Consider the following 24,930-nt stretch of genomic DNA (forward strand, 5'->3'; position numbering starts at 1 on the left):
GGGCCACGTTAACAATACTGTGTAATTGTCACGTTTGAAGGGACGAAATCGTGACAGCTTCACGTCTCCCATCATGGTAAATCGTCACATGTTCACGTCTTGCCGTGATACCGGGTTGTGCTGACCATGTCCATGCCTTTATGACAACAGTGTACCAATCTTCTGATGGCTACTTCCAGCAGGATAACTCACCGTGTCACAAAGCTCAAATATTCTCCAACTGGTTTCTTGAACATGACAATGAATTTTACTCAAATGTCACAGTCCACAGTCATCAGATCCAAATCCTACAGTGCACCATTGGGATATGGTGAACGAGAGATTTGCGTCATGGATGTGCAGCCGACAAATCTGCAGCAACTGTGTGATGCGATCAGGTCAATATTGAGTGAAATCTCTGAGGAATGCTTCCAGTACCTTGTTTAATCTATGCCATGAAGACTTAACGCAGTTCTGAAAGCAGATGGGGGTCCAACCCATCCTAGCAAGGTGTACCTAATTAAGTGGCTCGTGAGTGTATTACTTAGCTCAATTTGTATTGTTAGTGTGTGTCTGTAGGAGTAAAGTCTAGACACATTCTTTGGATGTAAGCATTGGCTAATTAAACAGATCATGATTAAATGACATGATGATAATAAGGGTGATCACCAAAACCTTATACCAGGGGTGGGGAACCTCTGGCCCTCGAGGTAACTCGGATCTGAAGGTGACTGATAACTGCTAATGGCATTTACTTGAATACCAGACATAGTAAATGCAAAGCAGGATCATATAAAAAAAAAGGTAATAAACAAGCCATTCAATCGTAATACTCGTTTTAATACGTTGACATGCATACAACACAATAGACTTGTTAAGTCCTGTTCGTTGTCCTGTTTGTTGTCCTTATCACCGTCCTGTTAGTTTTCCTCATCACCGTCCTCATCACCGTCTTGTTCGTTGTCCTCATCACCGTCCTGTTAGTTTTCCTCATCACCGTCCTCATCACCGTCTTGTTCGTTGTCCTCATCACCGTCCTCATCACCGTCTTGTTCGTTGTCCTCATCACCGTCCTCATCACCGTCCTGTTCGTCGTCCTCATTACCGTCTTCAATGTCTTCCTCCATCATGAGAAAAGACGAGTCCGAGCCAATACAGCTGTAGGTGCTGGTGACTCTGCTCAGTTTCTGCTCCAGAAGATATTGATGGTGTAAAATACAGCAGTGCAGTCCCCTGTATCCCTCTTCTGTTATATCGCTTGGAGAAACTAAAATAAAAAGACAAAATGACAGTCTATGTAAGGCAACTTTTAGTTAGCATTGATGTTGGTTCCATATAAGCAATTTGAATGTTTAACTCCGAGGCTGTATATTAGCTAAAAAGATTTGTGATTCAGAAAAAATGCAATCATTACAGATGCTATTCAGTGATAGACATTTGACACTGGGAGGGGGGCAGTGGCAAATGTTATAAATCGGTATTTGTGGAACATACTTTGGTTCCTGATGTCGTCTTTTGTCTGATGAAGGAGGTGGTCCAGTTTGTCCAGTGCCTGCCTCAGATTTTGACAATGCTGGGTCATCTCCTTCACAATGATGACTTTCTCCTCTTCCATACGCCTGACCAGCATAACCTGGTCAAAAAGTCGCCTCTTTGTGCGCAGGTTCACCACTATAATGGAAAAAACACAAAATATAACAACCACAATGGTAAGGCTAATAAAACAAATAATATCAGTTTGTATTCAATCTTTTTTAATTAAATTGACCAAAACCTTAAAATCTGGTAAAAAAAAATTCAACCTCGCCGCTTGCTGAATTTTTTCAATTCTGTCTATGTTGGCAGAATTACATTCAGTATGTCTTGAGATTCAACATTAGTATGCAGTTCAGGGTGGTCAGGAAGGGTTTTACTGTTTCCATAGATATGCCTGTCCCAGTGAGACTAGACTATTAAGACTTGATAGGGCAACATCATACAGACCTTTCAATATAATTATTTTAAAATGATTTGTTGTGATCATGATGATTTGTGACACCTATGTTGATAGCTCTGTGTTACATTGGTGATTGTATTCTAGTACTTCAACTGAATTTATGGAATATCTAGGGCAAACAAAAACAAGTTGTTTCTTACCATCTCCTTGCGCCTCCCAGGGCAGAATGACATCCTCAGACAGACCGCATGCTGCTTCTGTGTCAATTTTCTCTGAACAGGCATCAATGGTGTTGTACTGCAGTATCCTCTCTCTGAGTTTCTTCTTGAGCTCTGTCAGTCTTCTCCGTTTGCGTTGCCTTGTTTGGTTGCTGTCTGTAAAGTAAAACAAAATACAAATAAACTAATATTAATAATACAAACAACAACAACAAGAAACAAATATTGTTTCTAGATAACGTAATAATAAATACCATTTTGTCGATAGAGGTCGTGTTTCTTTCTTCGGAGGGAATAAATAATTTCATCTATTTCTCTCTGGAGCTCCTCTTGGCTACTCTGGGCTCCATGTTTCTCTTGAAAACAGAAACAACAAGGTGTAATCATAAAACATGAAGCCAAATGTTTGGAAATATGGAACCAAATCTATACCACAGTGATCATATAACATACCAGTGGCTGCCCATTGCTTGACCTCCAACACCCACTGCTCCGTGTCCTCCAGGGAGATGTTCAGCTCTTGCTTGAGACTCTCAAGATTGTCCACTTCAGTTTGTGCTCTCTGTGTAGTCTGGTTAGAATGTTTAAAAGGAAAAAGTGAATATGCGTTCCAGTTGGTTGAGAAGGTTGTTTTTTACTGAATTCCTTTATGCACATTAACTGACCAGACAACAACATGAAATGCTAAACACCTTCTCTTCAAGGTTGGCAAGTATCACCTTAGTTTCCCTTTTTTTTCAAGATCAAGCAGGATTAACATTATTATTATTATTATTATTATTATTATTATTATCCAGAAATTCAGATGAATCAACCTATAGTGCTTTATTAAAAACAAACAGAACAGAGACTCTCTTGGCAGAACAGTGTGCCATGGCAGCACCATCATAATGAAATGATTGCAGAATACATTCAATTCAACAACATGTAGCTAAGGATGGTGTTAAATTACTACAACAACAAACTCGGATAGTCTTAATATACATTTTGAAATGCAGCATGGACGTCTTACTTTGACAAATCTCTTTGAGAGTGTCTTGTGGAGATTCTCCACCTTCCTGTGGTTCCATTGCATAGCCAGCACGGTTATCATATCTGCTCTAGCTGTAAACACAAAAACATGAAAATTCATATGAGCTTTACAATGTGGCACTACTTAAAACTATTTGTTTTCCTCTACCAACCTGATTTGGTCATGTATTTTGTTGTCAGAGCTGCCCTTGAGAGGAAGCTGTTAACCTGTTCCACTTCCTCGCTGACAGTATTTCCAGCACCTTCCTGGCTTCTGCCACCCCACTTCACCTGCTCAGAATCATAAACAATGAGATCTAGCTATTTAGTTCAATATTATAATTTCTTGTACTGTACATCTTTAGTTATCATCAGTGTCAGGAGCAATTTCAGAAAGTTAAAATGTTCTGATATTGAATTATGCTTTGAACTACAATGTCACAACTGCAGTTATTTGAAGCTCTATTCATTCATTATTTCTACAGTGCGGATATATTTACTAAAATAAACATAATGGGTTTTGGAAGCCTATCCTTGTGACAGTCTGTTTTGTAACAATTTTGTCAACATTTGTAACTATTACAATTATTCCACAGGCTTGAATAGAATATACTACATGATATTCTTATGTGCACTACAATTTCTAAAACATTTGAATCTAGTGACACAAATGTTTAACTTGCATACTGTACCTCGCATTTGCCTGTGTGGGCCTTGGCGTGCATTACAGAGAGAAAAGGTTTCATCTCTGTAAGTGGTTGGAGCTCAGGCAACTTTGCTGCCATCTTCTCCAAATAAGGCCAGTACCTGTAATGACAAAATCAATTAGCTTTTCCAGTTGCATGATGGCATAATAGTAAAAAGATAAACCAGGTCCTTAAAATTACCAGTACAATCCTTGTAACCAACATCAGCATTTATCCAAATGAATGCTTTTTTTGCTTTACATCTACTGGATGTGCAAGAATTAAATAGATAACACGTTTCCCACAAACACTTCCAATTTTGCAATAGTTATAACTACCTGCAGGCAACATCCATACAAAAGAATGTTGCATTCGCAACTTCAGCCAGCTCCTTCTGCAGGAACATTGGGTAGGCATATATTTCACCACGGTAGTGATTTAGGCCTTGTAGTAAGATGCCATGTCTGCACACAGCTATTTGCAGTCCTTCCTCATCCACCTTGGCCATGGACTTGTGTGAGGTTTCTCTGCAAGCTGTGAATGTTGCCGGTCCACAAACATCACGACCACTTTTCTGAAATAGACACAATCTGTTACATTTAACCCTGTGCTAAGAAAAATAAATAAAGGGTTAAGGGATTGAATAGATTCTTACAATCGTCATCTGGCTCCTGATTTTGTCGACAAAGGCAGACACTTTACTGTCCTGGGCAATGAACAGTCCATCAAATAGAGACGGTTCATCTGTCCTGCGAAATTCGAGAAAGACATTGTAAGCAACATTATCATACATACATAAGTTTGATTGTGTCCTCTATTTAATGTGGCCAATTTGCTTTTGCCATAACATTTTCATAAATGTGGAAAAGGTCTTTGTGAATTTGATCTGTAATTCTGTGTAAAGTCTTTTGCCACCATTATTTAACATTAGTGAAAAGTTTACTGACTTCTTGTAAAAAGGTAAAAATAAAAGTACATCCTTTATATTGATGGGCATGGAATAGGGCAGAGGAAGGCATAGAAAAAGGTTCCTGGGCAATTTAATACATTTTTCATGAAGCGATTATATCCAAAACTGGTTCTTAGCTCCAACATATCCAACTAACGTCAACCATTTAACATTTTAAAGTTGAGTTAACTTTACAGGCGTCATATATAATAATTTTTATGAATTGGATTTATATAATTATGTGTAATTTCAAACCAACTATTGTTTTCTGATGGTCTACAAACTTTGGAAAAAGAAATTGCAGAGTTGGGGAAAGTTAGACATTTCAGCAAAGACATTCAGCTTAGTCAATAAAACAACAACTAAAATGAGAATATGATTTCACTGACCCTCTGGACTTCTTGAAGCGATAATGCTTTCTATTGCCATCTACAGCAATAGCCAGCATGTCAGGTGTGCATGCTGGGCATTTAAAGGGCTCCACCAGGCATAGATCTTCTTGTCTGTAATTACAGAAGGCAAACTCCCGAAAGACTCTGTGGAAGGTATCGCTACAGATTCTGCCTGTCTGGAAAAAAGAATGGTATTCATTTGGTTAATTAAAAGTTTGGTATTCAAAAATCTTGAAAACCACATTTTATTCTTACCCTTCCTGTGGAAAACGATCGATGTTCAAGCATTTTTATAAATACTTGCTGGGATAATGCTGGGCTGGCCAATTTCATTTGCTCGAATGATGTGAACACATCAAACTTAAAAATAATTTTGCAGCTGTCGGTTGCTGGCCAGTATTTGTATCCCAGCAAGTCACCTATGCTCGGGGACCATTTGGCGGAACAAATTGGGCAGCACACAGAAGGCAGACGAACGTTGTATGGACCTGAGAAAAAATATAAATGTGCAATTTGACAGCTATCTATGCAATGTAGGACAAAAGTATAATAGTAATCCTGTATTTCTGCTTGATCGTCTTCTGGTGGCAACAAACCATTGATAGTCACCAACACGGTCTGCTTTCCTGGGATGATGGTGAAATCTTGGCTTGGACCACAGAAGCAGATTTGGGATGGCGGAGGAATTGGAAGCAGACACACTGCAGCAAAGACAATTTCAGAGATTCATATGCATGTTAGGACATGTTATAGGAAATGTAGTCAATACAAATTGAGACATTTTAACTGTTAAAGCAAACTTCCGACATGGTGAAAATGATGCCGCTGTATATGTAGTGCACATTAGGAAACCATGGTAAGGGAATATGTAATACCTTATTTGAACCCACCTTGTTCACAGAGTCCATATTGGCCACTTTCATCCACAACCACTAAGGATGTGGGAGGAATAGGTCTGTAAAACCCATCAAACATGGCTTCCCTGTCATGGAAGACATGTTTACCATGGATAATAGGGTCACATGCCGGACAAAGAAAGGGAGTTCCTGGTGGAACACAGTCCAAGCACCGGACCACAGCATCATCAGTTTTGCATTGGAGACAGGAACGTGTAGTGACAATCTCTGCAGCCAATTTCAAATTAAGGAGCTCTGGCATTGCAGCTCTGAATTTTTGTTCACGTTTCAACTGTCTTTGGGTCCATGTTGATGCAGTGGGTGTTTCTTCTGATGATGCAGGGACAGTGAGAGAACCCAACAGGTTTCTCAGTGTCTGAAGATGTTGATCTAAAATAACAAAATATAAAACAAATCATGGAATTTAGTTTAATTTAAAAAAGATATTCCATACATGGCTTTTCACTTTACAATGTATCATGAACAAAGCTATTACATACTACAAACAATTACCTACATTTCAAGTTGAAGGATAATTTAAGAATTCATTGTGCATACCAAGACTTGGGACCTGTAGAGGAATCTCATGTGTCTCCTCGACCTCTGGGGACTTCTGAGAGCTGGAAGGTTTAACTGCATAAAACAAAGTACGAATTTATGGGAAACATTATTGAGGACCGACCAACGACATTAAAACTTAATGAAACACTAGAACTAGATTATATTTTACAGACCAGATCGATTCTTATTCCAATGTTGGGCTATAATGTTCCCATCCAGGTCCCTCTTCCTCCAGGAAACATTTGATCCTTGCGTTATTTTCTTTGGTATCTTCTGTATCTTCGGTTTCTTTGGTTTCTTTGGTATCTTAATATATAAATATATAAAAGAGATTATATATTTCCCTTAATTGTTGCACACACATCTTTGTAATGTGTGTGTCTGTTATCATTTGAGTAAATGTTATAATACATTTTTGGATAATGTTGTACTTGCCTTATTTGCCAACTCATCTGCGAGGGCATTCCCTATCTCTAGCCATTCATTCAGTTGCTTGGATGACATTTTTAAGAGAGGATAAAAAGGGCAACAACAAACAAAGGATGAACTGACATACAGGGAGGGAGAAAAACAAAACAAAAGACAAGAAAACGAGAGGGGTGAAAGAGAGTAGGAAGAGGAATATGGCTCTGAAAAGAACCGTTGATTTTTTTATGATAATAGGCTACTTCATATAATTGAATTGATAGATGACCTGAAAAAAACCAAACAGATGAACTCAGATTAGCTGTGCTACCATGTAATTTAATTGTTGCTTCATAAATAAGCATTTGCCAAAATAAAACTACAGGCACCAAAATCAATCAAGTCCCAGGTAAATCAGTAATTACAGGGACATATATTTCTCTTTTTAACTAGATGTGATGCTTTCACAAAACTTAAGTTGAATTAGCGAATGTTTAAAGTAGTAAAACAACTATGACCTGATGATATTCAAGTGTTGAACTTACCCTAACTATCATTAATGCAACATGTTAGGTGACATTTCGAAGAAAGAAAAAGTGTGTGCATTATAAAAAGCGCCATGTAAATGTCAACTATTATTATTATTATTATTAAAGTGCCATTTCCTTTCGCATTGTTTACGTTCATATCATGTCCTGGTCTGGTTAGCTGAATATACATACTTTTGCCATTGTTATGTGTTATGTCACGTGCTACCAAGGGTTTTGTTTTTAGGCAAGATTTTAGCTCCTTTTGTGCGAAGGAGAAAACTCTCCCTACAACTTGTTGTAGACGAACCTTCTTATATTGCAATACATATCCGTTAGCGCATATAAGCTAAGCGCTAAGCGCTAACCTTTACAGCCATGCTATTGCTAACAACATGCATTCGCCTATACTGCCTATGCCACGGGCCAGCCCTAAAACGTAAAACTGAAATATCGTGGTTAAACATGCTTAGTAGAAAAACGACAGGATTAATTAAAAGCGTAAACAAATCAAATGAAATACAGAAATCAGATTTACCACTTGTAAAGCTCTGACGCTCTTTAACAATCCTTCTTCTTCTTCATCTTCTTCTTCATCTTCATCTTCTTGGCTCGTCGCACTTTTATTGATGCGCAAGGTTAAAGTTCACGGGATTACGATCGTGACAAAACGTGACAAAAGGTTGTAATAAACTGCTGCTAGAAATGAATAATGGGAAAGCTACGTGGCTATGGGTCGTAATATCGTGATCAACACTGCTTAAACAATCGACCTATTTGGTCGTTTTTTGTAGGAGGACAGGCTGAGAATAATAGACCAGCAGGTGAGGCTTCATGGCCCGAGCTAAATGCTAGATGGCCCGGGGCCATCGGGCAGCCATTAATGTCGAGCCCTGGGCTGTGTATTTTTTGTAACATGAAGGTATATTGTAGAACGTTATAGCCTATCATCATTGGAGTTCACACAACGGAACGGTTCACATATATATAACATTCTGTATAAAAGAAAAGTAGCCTACAAAAAACAAACAAATAAAACACATCCTATAGGCTACATAGAGGATGCAATCAGGAGCTGCTTTGTAGGCCTATTATTTTATACGAGCGCTTCTCCTGGCATTCTTCTGCGCAAAGTCCTGTATAACAGTCTTTAAATCTATACTGCGCGCGCGTCGGCTCTCAATACTAAGGACTGCCAACCCAGACAGTCTCTCTTGCGACATTGTGCTCCTCAAATATGTCTTTATTAATTTAAGTTTTGAGAAAGATCTCTCAGCACTGGCAACAGTCACGGGTATAGTTAAAAACAATTTCAGTGCTGTGGCAACATCGGGGATACTTGGCAAAATGGACTGATTTTCAATGAGCAGGGTTTGTGCAAGGTCTTTGATTGTGCCACGCTCAATTTTCTTTATGGTAGGCCTAAGAGCATTACGGAGGGACATGATCTGGAAAGCAAACTCGGCTGACAGGTCGTCTTTATACTGGCCTGATAAAGCACTTGCGGACTCAGACAAATCCTTGTCTGTTGCGCCAAAAGTTTGCGGGGAAGCAGAAAAGAAAATCGCTGTGCAACTTCGCTCATTCCAACAAATCGATTTTTGAGTTGGGCAACGACAATAACGATATTTGCGTAAAATACCGCCACTCTGAAATGCTCCCAGGGGTCTTGGAGCCGCTGGTCCTCGCAAAGCTCTGAAAAGTGCCTCTTTGTGCGCCTTGCGCGTCTGTCTTTGAAGAGACTGTGGACACACCATGAGGACGCCAGGTCTTGCGCTTGCGCTTTTAAGCCATCAAACTCTCCTCGGAGTTGGGCAAGTGTATCGGTTGCGTTACCAAGCATTGCTGTCGCCTGTAAGAGGTCCACGTCTTTGCGCTGGAGAGCTTGGGACACAATGTTGACTGTTTCAAGGACCTTGCCCTGTATTACAGTCATTAAAACAAACTCAAGCTCTCCATGGCCTTTTTCAAGCCAGTCGCCTCGGCACGTTCCTCGCTTTTTTTGGAGAGCAAGTCTATCTTAGTTCGCGCTTGCATAATATCAGCATAACGGAACCGCAATGATTGGACGGCGTCTTATCTTGATGCCCATCGTGTCGGGCATAGTCTCTTCAGTGTTGGCTGACCAGCCTTGGGCACTGAGAGGTGTGTTTCCAAGAGCTCCCATCGTTTGACGCTTCCACTAAAGAATACATATAGCCTTTCAACAGTGTCGTAGAAGTCTTTTATCTCAGGTATATTTTGGCATGCGTCATTGAGTACAAGGTTTAAATTGTGCGCAGCACAATGAATGTACACTGCGTTGGGCTCTTTATCCCTTATGCGTTTTTGTACACCGGAGTAGACACCACTCATATTGCTAGTTCCGTCATATCCCTGTCCGCGGCAATTCCCAAGTAGTATCCCCTTTCTCTCCATCGATTCGAGAATTTCTCTCTCTAGACCTGCAGCAGATTGGTCTGTGACTGCATGGAAGCCCAAAAAACGTTCGTTTATTTTCACCTCTGTAGGGTTTCCATTTTCATCATTTGCTATAGTAACATATCTGAACACTTGACTCAGTTGGTCTACTTTTGAAATGTCCTGGGTAGTATCCATTATAATCGAATAGAATTCTGCATTCTGTATGTCTGTAATGATTGTGTCCTGCACTTTTTTCGATAGCAATGAAATTATTTCGTTTTGAGTTTGAGGACTTAGGTAGTGCACCTTCTTTTTGTTTTCAATAAGCCTTTGCAGAACTGGATCATAACGCGCCATAAGTTCTATGGTAGATAAGAAATGACCATTATCTATATCACCTATTTTCTCTCTGTGACCCCGGAAAGCAGAGTTGCGAGAGGCCAGTGTTAGTGCAACATCAGTTATTCTGGTTAGGACCTCGGTCCAAAACCCCACCTCTCTCTTAAACTCAGATGATATTTGCGCTTCAATGGTCAGATTATTTTTCCACGTATCATACACGACACATGCTGCCAAATGAGAGCGAGAGAATTCGTGTTCCTTAATCTTTTTAGAGAGACCCTGCCAATCATTTATTCCTATTCTCCACGCTTGGTGGAGGTGATGGGGAGACGGTCTGTCACCGAACAGCCAGCACTGCTCACATACACCCGGTCCATAGATGGCGAGTAACATAGCCACTTGCACGGAATTCTACATCCAATTTTAGATGTTTTGTTATAGAACTCTTTTGAAAAGCACCTTCCCTTCCCATCCCTTTTGAATGGCCCTTCAGGCTTGCATGGCCCGTTATTCAGAATGTACCGTTTAACATCATCGTCTTCTAAATCTACAGGGAATTTCCCCCTATCAGTAGGGTATTCATTCACAGAGTTGTCGCTGGCCAACGTGTCCCTAGGATGGGTGGGAGCTGCTGTCACTGTCGGGGCAAGGCTAGCTGGCTGGGCAACCTTGGCTATGTCTGAACTGGCCTCGGAGGGGGCACAGCTGACTTCTTGCTGACCTGCAAAAATGAACGGATTAGATTCCAATTCCAATGTAACCTGTAGCATACTCTTACAGGTTATGGCGAATAAAACTTAATATTATTCTAATGTCTAACCTGTCTCGAAGCGCGAGCCACGACTAGCTGGCTCGGCTGTAACGGGGCTGCTGGGCTGTCTGCCTGGACTCGGAGCTGACGGCCGGGGGCCGGGGGGGGGTTGCTAGCAGTCTATCTGCAGTAACGTTAGAGTCTACGTCTACCTTTGCTGCCTGCCGGAACAATGACGTTATTTGAGGTAGTTTTGCCCTCTCCTGTTCGGCTTTCGCTCTCATTTTGCTTTTCTGAGCACCGTTTGGGTAGTGGCGCTTCATTTTTCATGTTTACCGGCAACGCAACTAATGAACGTTATTTATATGAGCAATGCTTCCCGCTTTGTTTTGAACGCTGCCCAGCCTGCCAATGAACATTAGTTATCAGCCGGCTAGCCCTATCGCAGGTCAGCAAATAATTATAATGATACACTGTTGTACTACTACAGGCAGCGTACACATGACGGGGACGGGGTGCCTAGCAACATAGCAGGGAGGTGGGGGCCCCGCACTCTGCGCCCTGTTCCCGCGTTACGAAATCTAAGAGGATAGCCTACAGTGGGGGCGGGGCCCCCTAAGGTCCGGGGCTCCCCCGCACTGCGGGGGTGCGGGGGCCAACGCTACGCCACTGCCTCTCACCCACAACCTCACATACGAGTACTGAATGTGCAGCAAAGTGATCTTAGGAAGGCAGATATAGCAAAAGATGAACGTAAACGACAAACGAGGCGATCGACATGTTTCTTTCCTGGTAAGTCAACAATGGGTCCTCAATGTACACGCCCCGGATTCCTATGACGAAAATAATAGAATGTCGCCAGTTGTCATGACTCAACTTATACTGCAACACCGGCACTGAGTTCATATGCAACTCGCACAGGGGCGGACTGGCCATCGGGACGTTCGGGACGAATCCCGATGGGCCGGTACTGAAGTGGGCCGGTCGGACGATGTGGGCCGTCCGGTAATCGGCAGGGCTCGACATTATAAATGGCCCGCTGGCCCGGAAGCACTATTTAGACACCCCGGGCCAGCATAACGTACTTTCCACTTGCCCGCTCGGGCCATGAAGTATTATTTGAATTATTTGAAGTATTAAAGTAACGTGTTATGGCAGGAAAGTTCAATCTGGTATATTCATTTTAATGTCACCTTAATTTGTGTTAAACTTGTGATTTCTGCATTGAGTGACTTCTGCCTAGCAGATACCAAGAAGAGGCCCCTAGGGTCTCTCTGTTAATTATCAATAGTCCTTGCAATCAACAGGGGAATTCCCGGATACATTTTCAGATATAAGGCAGTTAAAGTCTTGTAGAATTAATGTTTATCTCCTACACATCCTGCAGGCCTTGAGACTTGGGTCACCCAGCAGTAAACAAGATAAACGTCCTTTTGAGCTTATCAATAAAATGTATTCATTCCTAGTAAGCTGACTTTGGGGTGAAGGGAAGTTCAGGGAAGCCATTAAGCCACAAGAACAATTAACTTATGTTGGTTGGGTGATTCGGTGACTGTCATGGGACGATGGCGTTTGGATATTTACAAATATGGCTTTCATAAAGAAAAACAGGTGACTGTTGTGTGATAAGATACATGATACGATGTTTGTGTGTGTTGAAGATGTTTAGGGGGAATGAGTATGTGTCCTGTCAAAGAGTCCTCTGTCATGACTCCAAATCATTGATTGGGGGATCTGCCTGAGGGCAGAGGGACAGAAAACACACACACACACACACGCGCGCACAGAAGCAACATGGAATCAACAACTGCGGACTTACTACTTGGGGTCCCGCCCAGAAGTGAAACCGACCAATGGAATACTGCCAACTCACTGTCTAGCTCGCTCAGAAGTGAACTCTGTGTATAAATGTTGTGATCATATTGAAGATCGGCGCTCTTGTTTTTGACTTGCCGTTCCTGAGACGTGTCTCACACGGTGGTAGAACCTGAGCCCGGAGTACTCTGCAGAGTGCTTCGTGATTAGGTGAAGTATTTGTATGTTCCCGCCATTAAAGCAGATTATTGTTTAACCCTTATCCTGGCTGCTTTGAATTGTTCCTTCTTTTGAGAACCCGCTCATATAGGAACGGCGCGGAGCAGAGATTCTGCCCCAACAGCCACTAAAAATATTGCTTTAAAATAATTGTCCTGTGGTATTGGTATTTTGACTTGCAATTTAGTTAAATTGTTTCGTTTATCAACGCTACAACATAGAGTTCCGTGAGTCGGTTGTCGTTGTTGGGTGAAAAGCAAACAGCTGTTTGCTACGGAGCGCAGCGCGAGCAGGCTCACGTGAGCGGGAGCGCCCTCCTTCTTCACTACAGACTATCACGCCACCTAACCATTCGCCAAAATGTTTTTAATACCAGCGGTAACCGGCCAAGCGCCGGGCAAAAAACAATCTTCAAACAAAAGAAAGTCACCGGAGGAGTTAAAGGAGAGTGACAGGGAGCATGAGAAGAAGAGGGAGAGAAAGTTTCAGCCAGCTTGATCAATGGAGTTGGCTTCTAGTGGTGCAGTGACGCGTCCTAAAACCCTTTTATAATCTATCGATTAGATTTATGATTTGAACATTATAAAAGTAGGGTAGACATGTGGAGATTATCCGGCTGAACAAAACGTGCATTTATCAAACAGGTTTTTTTTCCACAGACCTTATTTCCAGCTATTTTCCAAAACCGTGAGGAGAAATCCCATTGCTTTTTGTCGAGGGAACCAGCAGCTTACTTCCTGGTTTTAGGACGCGTCACTGGCTGCACCTCTCATTATGATGCCAATATAAACAAGGTCTTCTGTCGGCTCTGTACATCAATGCCGACCTATGCTGACAAGTAAGTGAAGAGTAGACAATATAAAGGTATTGGCGAAATGTCCCAGCAGTTTAGGATAATGAAGGTTCTAATCAAATAAATTACATAGCCATTACATTTCTAACTCCTAATGACAGGAAGGCAGAAAGTGCATTATACAAATAATAATACTCATAATAATAGCAGAGATTTTTTAACAATGACCACAATATCATTATTTTAATAAACCAAATATGAACAATTGAGGAAAATGAGGAAGAAATTATGATTCAAATGTTGTAGTACAAGTAGTAATTAGACCCTCCAGAAAAACGCGATTCTGCGATCGCAGAATTTACCGCATAATCAGCAAAATGGCGCAGATTTTTAAAAGGCCTCATATTTATCAAAAGGCCGCATAATCCCCGCAACTCGTCTTGACGTGACGTCATCAGCTCGCGCATCACAGAATGTAAACAACACTGTATATAGAGTGAACGTGTGGAGCTCACACGATAGAGAAAACACCAAGATGAAAAAATCTAATCCATCTCATTTACCGACGAACATTTCCACTAAAGACCGGGCAAAAAGTGGGGGGATAACTATTCTGCACGCCGTGCAACTGTGTGTTGGCGCATAAGAGAAAATCGACGGTGACGACCCACTTTGATTCATTCAAACATTCGAAAATGCTTTCTGCTGCTGCGGACAAGAAAGCCAAACAACTCACGTTTACCGAGGCGTCAACCTCCCAAACCCTTTCGAGGGCTATAAGAAACGAAGTGAGTAGCCTACAAGATTGAAGCTGGTCAGATAACGAACGAGTAAATGACAACAGAATGAGGTGGAGAAGTGTGTGTGTGTGTGTGTGTGTGTGTGTGAGAGATTAAAATAGCCCAATTGCTTTTCCAATAAATAAACATTGAATGTGTTTAATTGAATAGTAAAGGGGTTTAACGTTAGTGGCAGGTTGTGTGTGAGAGAGAATAACTAAGACAGCCCAATATTTAAAAAAATTGTTATTCTTTTTCCCTGCATATTTTGCATGTTTCGCAACTTTCCGCATATTTCCCAACTTCCCGCAATTTCACCGCATAAAATCACATAAAAACCCCGCATGTTTATTCGCATAATCAAGGAATTTAGCCTGCATAATCAAGGATTTTTGCCCCCGTTTTTCTGAAGGGTCTAAGTAATGTGTTTTTTTTATACATTACTATTGCAACAAATGTGTTAATTTTCTTCATTATTAGTCGATTTTTTTTTGGACGAATGCTCCGGGCCAGTGGTTACAATGGTGGGGCCAGTGATAATATAATGCCAGTGGGATTTTACCCTTAATGTCTACCTCTGCGGTAAGTCACTAGCACCGCGGTGGGCCGGCGGCAGTGGCGGCTGGGCCATAGGGGCGCTAGGGGCGCCGCCCCCCTCTTCCCACATGTTTGATTGTCATTAAAAATTAAAAATAAATAAAAATATATATTTCCAAAAGATATATATTTTTTATTTTTATTTTTATATTTAAAGAACAAGGTAAATATTATATAGTTGGTATCAGTAAAATGTATAATCTACAATAAAATCTCGTTTAAAATTGTTTTACAATGTCTAAAGTTACTGATAAGTCACATGTTTCCTGCCTGGCCGCAGCGTGTGTCATTACCCTCTCTCGTCCGGGCGGTAGAAAGGAGCCCTCAGCCAGAGCAGCTGCAGCCAACAAGCTGACTGTTGCTATCTGTAAACTATGCAGCCGAAACATAATTTCAGCCAATCAGCGTCGTCAGATCTGATGCTCAAAGGGCGCCCTTTCAGCGCCCTGGCCTGTGTGTCTGTGAGTTGTTTAGACTCGTATCCAAGGTGACGCTACAGTAGGGGATGGCTGCGTCTGCAGGTGTCGACTCCGGTGCTAGTGGATCGCCGGAGCTGTAGATTAACATTTGCATGCTTATTGTAGTTGTAAGGGCAATGCCTGTGGCACCTGTTAGATATTTAAAATCAATGTTTTGATGGTATAATGTAGTTTAAACATACTGTCAAGTTAAATGCTCTTTTATACTGAAAAACCAGAAATTCTTGTGCACAAGCAGTTAAGCTTTTATTCTGAAAATCCTTCATCTACGGTTGGCATTTAGCATTTGGCTAATATACGATTTCCTAAAGAGGTGAATTGAGTAGCGAAATGACGTGGTGTGGTGAAAACCGAAACCTACTGATTTAACACTACAACTATAGATGTCGAGATACTACCATGCTGAATATTAAATGAAAGTACAGTTTATTTGAATACACTATTGTTTACAGACGAGAGTAGCATGTGACAACATCCGGAATGACCGGAAACCAAACCAGCCGTGAAGCATTTTCTGTATGTTAGAGTATTGATTACAGCGTTTAGAATGTGTTACATGAAAAGTGATGAAAGAGTATATGAGGAGAAAAGGCGTGTTAAGCATATGTTGAAGGTGAAAAGTACCAATCCTCTGTTTAAATGCAACAACGGACATTAGAGGCGAGGCGAGCCGGCTGGCAGGGAGGAGCCAGCAGAGGATATATAACGGCACCGAACGGGGGATTCGTGTCTCTCTTCTTGCTCAGGAGAGTCAGATCACAGCTGTTTTCTGCCGGAACAATATTCTGCCTGTAACACTACCGCGCCTTTTTTAAATAAAGTATCCCATTTGAATCTTTTCAGAGACTCCATTTAGTCTCATTTTAAAGCTTCTCTCCTGGACGCAAGAATAAAGAACATATTTAACACACCATGGAGCATATGTGTGGGCTGGACCTGTATTTTACAGGAAAGGAGTGATCAGAGGGTCGAGTTGTCGATTCTTGTTCAGTTTTCATCTTCCTCACCCTGTCAGACTTTGAGTTGCGCGCTCTGCTAAAGAGACGCGCTACCATGGAAACCAAACAATGGTGTAGCTGTATTAAACTCCGAGTGGAAACATTCGTGAGTAAATCTGATTTTGTCAGAAATCGGGAGTCTCCCGCGAAAATCGGGAGGGCTGCAAGTATGACACACACACACACACACACACACACACACACACACACACACACACACACACACACACACACACACACACACACACACACACACACACACACACACACACACACACACACACACACACACACACACACACACACACACACACACACACACACACACACACACACACACACACACACACACACACACACACACACACACACACACACACACTGTTCGTATTTAGTCTCCTGATTTTAAATGCCCTAGTATGGTTTTGTCACGATTTCCATAGCCCCACCAAAAATATTTTCAACCAGCCGCCACTGGCCGGCGGTATCCGAAGTGGGCCGGTCGAGAGTCCCGGGCTGATTTGTAGTCCCAGCCAGTGGCGATTCTAGAGATTTATACATGGGGTGGCAGAGGGGTGGCAGGCATATATTGTTGGGTGGCAATTTTTTTAGGAAGCCCACCTTACTTTGTACTTTATATGCACCCATATACAACAGTTTTTTCAACACCCAAGTGTGATAAATTCAATATTTGGTCTACATACATGAGCATTCCACTTTTTAGTACATTAAAACAGTGTTTCCCTTGGGATTATTGTAGCAGCAGAAATGTTGCTCATCCCAAGCAAGCCTTCTGGGGGGGTATCCGGGGCATATCCCCCGGGTCAAAAATGTTGAACATTGTTAATTCAATCTAATCAATCTGAGGCACTTCGAAAGCAAAATCAAGCCATAGGAATGATTTAGAAATTTGAGGACTTCCCAGCACTTTACAAAATTCCAGCATTATTCTAGAAGCAAAGCCCTCCCTCAAAGGCCTGCCTGCCAAAGTGTTTTGTGAGTGCATGTGTACAGAATAGGTTAGACAGGTTTGTGAGAACAATTTCTGTGTGTGTTAAAGTCACAAAATATATACAAGTATTTACATTATCAGTTATTGATGAAATTTCACATTGTAAATGCAACCAAAAAAATACAAAGCAGATTAGAATGTTTTTTGACTCCGTTACATATATCATCTGATTGCTACAGAAGCTGTATGCGACGATTGCTATGCTGTGCAGCAAATCTCTTCACAAACTCATCCAAATTTAAATCTTTCGCACGTTTAGACTCAATACTGAGAATTGCTATACTTGCTAGTCTGTTCTCAGTCATGGTAGAACGCAGGTGATTCTTGATCAGTTTAAGAGCTGAAAAACTCCTCTCACATGCTGCACTGGTAACAGGCAATACCACAGCTATTTTACATAACCTGAACATCTCAAAGAATACCTCCTTGTATGGTTCCAAAAAATTAACAAATTCTATTAAACTGGACGGACTTTTTCCATGTGTTGCTTGTCGATCTAACAACCTTCTAGTCTGGTGCAGTTCATGTTTCAGATCCTCTACATTTGACCCATATGCATTTGCTAATAGAAAAACTGCCTCCTCATTTAAAAAGCTGCTGCTGGATGGATTTAGGGCCTGGACACCCTGCATGATGTCACAGTTTACGCTAGAGAATCTTCTTCTCATTTCACCAACCATACAATCAATGATGGGATAAAATACCTTGGTGATAAAAGACCTCTTACTGTCCGATTCTGTGTGTTGTCCTAATGTTGACATGATAACACTACCTTGAAGTCTTTGTGTTATTTGCCTTGCCCTTTTAAAGGTGTGAGTCGTTGAAATGTCAGACTTTTCACAGGTGGCTAGTACCTCATTCCACAGCTCATCAAAGTATGTCTCACTGCGATAGTCTTCCAGAGTCTGTCTGAGGGTCGCAATTAACTCTACAGCTTTAGTAAGGTCAATCTGTGTTGACTGAAGCATCTCTGACAAAAAGTGTGTGTCCTTTAGTACCTTTCTAAATAGTACAAGACATCCAATAAAATTTAGATCGATCTGAACTAGTAGACCTCTTGCTTCAACCGCTCTGTCCGGATTGTCCTCCTCTGAAATATCTTCCAGTACTTGCATTACAGCAGGCAACCTATCCATGACATTGCGACAAGCTGTATGTCTGCTGGCCCATCGAGTCTCGCTGAGACGTGAGAGTTCCCTTACTTGACCATCATACATCTCTCTCTGCACATCCAACCATTTAGGATGGACATAAGATCCTGACATAAAAATATACAGTCGCTCTAACAATGAAAATAAATTTCTTGCATCAGGAACAGATTTCACACTGTCTACCATCACTAGGTTTAAGCAGTGGGCACTGCAATGAACGTAGAATGCATGCTTGGCTACTTCTCTTATTCTGGCTTGGACACCAGCATGCTTCCCACTCATAGTTGAAGCACCATCATAGCCTTGCCCAACTAGGTTTTTTTTATATTCCAGCCCATACTTCTCTAAACAGCCAATGATCTTCTCTGTTAAACTGGCAGCATCCAGTTTATCTGCCTCTTGAAACTCTAGAAAACTCTCCTGAACTACACCATTATAATAGTACCGAAGAACAAAAGACATCTGCTCCATTTTCTTTACATCTTTTGTTTCATCAACAAGAACAGAAAATTGTGCACTCTCTTTAACCTCTTTGATAATCTCCTCTTTAACCATATCTGCTAAACACTGCAGTATTTCATTTTGTATCAGGCTACTTGTGTATTTTGCATTTTTTGCTTGATTTTCCATTCGTTTTTTTAAAAACGGATCATGCTTGCTCAGGAGATCCAACAATTCTAGGAAATTTCCTCTATTGTCCGCCTCGGATGATTCCCGGTGACCACGCTGGGAAATGTTTTGAGTGGCAGTTAACAACAGGACTTCACCAAGTGTGCGTATATATTTCTGGTTTTCGATTACTTTTTTACTTGACTCCTCTTCCATCATTCCTAACATTGATGAGTTTCTGTCTAGCATTTTCTTATTCTCTGTCCATGCAAACATAGCATTAACATGGCTCTCTGATTTAGCATGTGAACAAAATCCACTGTCCTTAAATGTAGCTTTCTTCCAGTTAGAATAACCATTCATAGAGGTAAACACAGTCCTAGAGGCATTAGGTAAAGAAAAGTGTCTACAAGCAAAGCAATATGCTGCGTCTTTTGACTGTGAGTATTCCACCTAGTTATGCATTTTGTACCAGTCAGCATGGAAACTTCTCCTTGCACAACCTTGCATCGTCTTGGGAAAGCTCTCCAGCGATGGTTGTGTCGGCCCATCCCCTCTGTGTTTGGAAATGTCTGGAAAAAGATAAAATAAGGAGGGAAAGTTACTCTATAATAACTACCCTGATAAGCCCCAAGATGTGTTTAACTACATTGATTCATTGATACATTGATTCATTGATACATTGATTGATCTACATTGATTCAAATCATACATGGCATTTACTGTACTGTGGCTTTGATAAAATGTCACTAATTCTGTGCTGATATATGTATTTGATCCAAATGGTAAATGGACTGCACATATGGGACTTCATTTGCAACTAACGGTACCCAACACACTTTACAATGGCCTCTCATTAAGCCATTCTCACACACATTCACACCAATTGTGGTAGCTTTTTTTCAAACGTAAGGAGCTAACACTTGAATGGAACCCCCCACCCACCAAAAAACATACCATGAGGACCAGCTGTAGCTGCACAATCTTCCACTTCTGTCTCAGACTGTCTCTCTGCACAGTCATCATTGACACTTTCTGGCTCTGGCTCAGGCTCTGGCTCTGGATCAAGGCACTCCAAGGTCTCTGTTGGGGTATTTTTTTGTTGTGTAGGAGAAAAATAAAATAAAATAAGATACTATAGGTAGCAATAATAATAATAATAATAATAATAATAATAATAATAATAACCCTGATGGTCAATGTCACACTTATAGCACTTTATTTGCATTTAACAGTACCCAAATCACTTTACAATGGCTTCTCATTTACCCATTCACACACCAACGGCAGTGGAGTTTCTCAAACGTAAGGAGTGAACACAACTGGACCATAACACAACAACAAAAACATACTGACCAGCTACGCAGATCTTTTCCACCTCCATCTCAATGAACTGGCTCTCTGCATTGGCAGATTCTGCCTCGGGCTCGCTCTCTCCTGCTCTTTTCTGATCTGTAGCCTATTTTACACAAAAAGTAGGCCATTAACATAATACATTAGCCCTAATGTTACTGCACTGTAGCTTCGTTTAAAATATCACTACTTGTGGTGGTATATTGAAATATAAGATCACATTTACTGGGCTGTGACAAAAAGTGGAAATCCTGAAAATAGAAATACTGTAGCAATGTAATTAACTAAATTGTTAACTGGGACACTTCCTAAGTTCTTTTAACTGACCACACAAACTATGTGGTAATCTATACGATTTTATGTTAAGTTTTGTAGTGTAGTAGTGTATCCCTTATTTTAACCTAAATTAAGCAAATTTAAAATACCTTTCATTACTCTTATAGTAAATGCAATGAAATCACAAATATCCCCCTTTTATATAAAAGTAGAAAGTGTTTACTATGTAAATATTAAATGAAATTACAGTCAAATAAAATATTTCAAATAAAAGGTTTCTCTCTGCATCAATGAAATTACCTACCTAATGCATATTTTGCATTACCGAAATGCTTTACTCCTTTAAATAAGCAACCTCTGCTATGCCACCTTAATAGTTAGCCAGCTTTTTTGTAACATAAAGAAAATAAAAGGAAAATATAGCACTGGGCTACAATACCACGAGGACCAGCTGAACTAGCTAACTAACCTTCCCGCTCTAGCCTCAAGCTTCGGGTGGCAGAGGCTGTCTGCACTTGGACCCTCATGCTCCCTCACATCACTAACCTGCTTCTTTGTGAGGATGAAGCTCCTGATGTCACCCTTCCTCTTTGTGGTTGACGACTGAAGTATTATTTGAGTTATTTGAAGTATTAAAGTAACGTGTTAGGGCAGGAAAGTTCAATCTGGTATATTCATTTTAATGTCACCTTATATAGAATATGTGTTAAACTTGTGATTTCTGCATTGAGTGACTTCTGCCTAGCAGATACCAAGAAGAGGCCCCTAGGGTCTCTCTGTTAATTATCAATAGTCCTTGCAATTAACAGGGGAAGTCCCAGATACATTTTCAGATAATGTAGTTAAAGTCTTGTAGAATTAATGTTTATCTCCTACACATCCTGCAGGCCTGGAGACTTGGGTCACCCAGCAGTAACCAAGATAAACGTCCTTTTGAGCTTATCAATAAAATGTATTAATTCCTAGTAAGCTGACTTTGGGGTGAAGGGAAGTTCAGGGAAGCCATTAAGCCACAAGAACAATTAAACTTCTGTTAATCAACCAAAACTCATGACTTTCAGGGGACAGGACATTCGGACCTATAACAAGGGTCACTTCCTAGAGAATATGTGTGTGTATTCCTTACTGTGATCATATGTCCTGTATAATCATTTATCAACTATTCCTGTATTAGTGTTTTATTTGATTCCTCTGCTTTTATTCTTTCATATGTGGGTACTGGAGGGCTACAAACAGTGTGGAGAAATTAGCTTAAACATGTTTTATTACTCTGTGGGAAATGGAAGCAGCATGTCAAATGATCAGGGAAATCTACTTGTTTTAAATAGATGTGTGTGGTTGATTACTTTGTATTAATAATAGCAGTATGTGTAAAGGAAGCTGGAAATATGCAATGTGAAACCTTTTATTTGAAATAAAGATTCTGCAGGGAATATTCTTAAAGAACAATAGCTCAAGTGTCTGGAAGAGCTGCAGGCTAAATGAGTGTGCGGTACTTTTTACTGCTTGAGATCAGAGCTGATGTTTTCCTCTTGTTATTATTGTTTGAGGTTAAGGTAACTCACATGTGTTATTTGTATAATCCAACTATAAAAAACTATATCTTAAAACTATCTTTATAAAATGCCAAAAGTATGTGAAGCTTGCAAGGAGGGGTTTGTTATCTCGAATGTAAGGGTCGCCTCTGGCTCGCGCTGATTGGCTGTCTTTTCTAAGTGGAGGACCCCTCGGGGGGGGGGGGGGGGGCAGCCGCATAGCTCCTCCTGGGGTTTTGGATATAAGCCGATGTTTTCTTTAGACCAGCCTCTTCTTTTCTTCAAACTGACCAGATCCGTGAGATTGGAGGAAGAGCAGGAAGTACTTCCTTTGTATTTGTATTTGTATTTGTATTGTTACTTTTTATCATTAAAACAAGATTATTGTTTAACTTGCATTCTGGTGTTTCTTAATCCCTTCCTTTTTACGAATTTACCCAGCTTATAAAACGACACGCGGAGACGAGGTTGGTTTTAAACATCCTCCAAATCTCCAACACGACATGGCCTTCCTATAATTGAAACAAGTCATATTCAAACATAAATTAAAGTTTTTATGTTAAACATACATTAAAGTTTACATGTAACGTTAAGGTTCGCCTTTCTGATGCTACACACAGAAATTCTGCTAGCCTTAGCCACCACTAGCATACTAGCTAACGCCAAATAGCAAACTTGTTAAGAACGTTTCATAGAACTACAATGATATGAAATGCCACAACATCACTTGGTTTCAGTTCAAAATGTCAAAGGCTTGCCAGTAGCTGGCTAGTTATCAACGTTATTCAGTTAGCTAGCGCCAGCTAGCAAGTTACCGAACTGGCTTCAAAAGCTATCTTGTGGCTAACCGTGACATGAGGTAAAACGTAGCTAGGGGTTAGCCACATAATAGCTATCTAGCCTCATCACTCGGTAGTTAATTCTGAAATCGATAACAACACAGCATATTCATCCAGAAACTACCAGTTACTAGTACCATATCTCTAATAATAATAATAATAGTTTATTTTGTACAGCGCCTTCCATCTATGAGGAATTATAAACGTTTCGAAATCACATTACACTTTGACGTTACCCACCTGTGAACAGACTCCATCTGACAGCTTGTGTCTGCGCTGACTCCACGTCAAGGCAAAGAGATTCTGCGATATGGATGCAACCATTCGTGGGGGGGGGGGTGTGCACCAACAAGTTTATTTTTCAAATTTGACATTCTGCAGTTTGACACCGATTTTGGATTGTTTTGAATTTGTTTTGATCTTAAAACGATATTAATAATAATTATCCAATAAATCATCAGTTGGTATTTTTTGACTGGGGTGGCAGGTGGGGTGGCAGACCCCTTTTCAGGGGTGGCGGCTGCCACCCCATGCCACCCTGGTGGTTTCGCCACTGGTCCCAGCCCGCCCCTGAACTCGTATATATCTTTCTCTCTCTCTTCTCTCTCCTCTCTTTTCTCTTCTCTCTCCCCCTCTCTCTCAATGTTGGTACGCAAATGCGCCTTTTTTCAAATGACCCGGTGCTCTTTTTATGGCGGAGGTGCGCATGCGCACCTGTGCACCAGTTATGTGCAGCCCTGGTTATGACATCATCACACAGGTGTTTGTGTTTGAGCTAACAACGTTATTAAATACCTGTGCTTGAGCCCAGAGATCAAAGGTCTCCATGGTGATGTGCATTAATCAGTGAGAGGAGAGCCTTTCCATTGTTCTGAATGAGAGATAAACCTCTTACATGTGAACGTTTTGTTGAAGAACCGTAGCAGATATCGGTGAAATTTCCACTTGTGAAGCATCTCCAGGACCATGAGCATCTGAAGTGTGCTTTTTGTGTACTTTCGGGTCAAAGCACTTGACTACACTCTCTGCCATTGTGTGTAAATAAACAATGATTTGAGGGTGCATTGTGGATTTACAGTTTGAAAGTGAGCATAGCCTAGGATGTATGGAGTCAGATCAGTCTCGATATTAATAAATGCACACAAGGATTCACAAATGTATTTCGGGATTTATATATAAACGACTCTCTCCACAAAAATATTTTCAATGCACACAAAAATATTTATTGTTGTATATAAATGTAAAAAAATCCACAGATAAAAAAAGTTTCACAAATATCGGCATATTTCTTACAAATACATATTTCTTGTTTTAAGTAATGTAAAAGAAAACCACAATTAGTTATAATTTCCATAGTTTCCTGTTAAAAAAATATGCATTTGTCATTTCCGTCAGGGAAATCTCAAAAAAACAAAACAC

The 24,930-nt window shown here is 40.7% G+C and overlaps 2 protein-coding genes across 3 annotated transcripts; both read right to left on the reverse strand.

Annotated features, from left to right (window-relative positions):
- Positions 1-798: 798 nt before the first annotated feature.
- On the reverse strand, positions 799-8,652 carry LOC307020118 (uncharacterized protein). Of its 2 annotated transcripts, none has more exons than XM_079651271.1 (18): positions 8,099-8,644; positions 7,064-7,175; positions 6,802-6,934; positions 6,626-6,700; positions 6,062-6,457; positions 5,768-5,872; positions 5,427-5,659; positions 5,169-5,347; positions 4,486-4,579; positions 4,169-4,404; positions 3,837-3,951; positions 3,318-3,435; positions 3,146-3,237; positions 2,587-2,704; positions 2,388-2,489; positions 2,116-2,289; positions 1,474-1,650; positions 799-1,246 (listed from the first exon to the last, which is right to left on the reverse strand). In XM_079651271.1, the coding sequence occupies exons 2-18, from the start codon at positions 7,130-7,132 to the stop codon at positions 960-962; spliced, it is 2,703 nt and encodes a 900-aa protein (XP_079507397.1). In that variant the 5' UTR covers positions 7,133-7,175; positions 8,099-8,644; the 3' UTR covers positions 799-959. The 2 variants fall into 2 exon arrangements, with proteins under 2 accessions (XP_079507397.1, XP_079507398.1); XM_079651272.1 differs by having other exon boundaries at positions 1,134-1,272; positions 8,099-8,652.
- An 11,309-nt stretch (positions 8,653-19,961) lies between these two features.
- LOC307019868 (uncharacterized protein) lies at positions 19,962-24,339 on the reverse strand (the record flags this gene model as incomplete). Its single annotated transcript, XM_079650969.1, has 5 exons — positions 19,962-20,080; positions 20,466-20,591; positions 20,865-20,967; positions 21,684-21,740; positions 24,307-24,339. The coding sequence occupies 5 exons, from the start codon at positions 24,337-24,339 to the stop codon at positions 19,962-19,964; spliced, it is 438 nt and encodes a 145-aa protein (XP_079507095.1).
- Between the last annotated feature and the right edge of the window lie 591 nt (positions 24,340-24,930).

This window comes from Notothenia rossii, assembly GCF_949606895.1.
Source record: "Notothenia rossii genome assembly, chromosome: 9".
Taxonomy (NCBI): domain Eukaryota; kingdom Metazoa; phylum Chordata; class Actinopteri; order Perciformes; family Nototheniidae; genus Notothenia; species Notothenia rossii.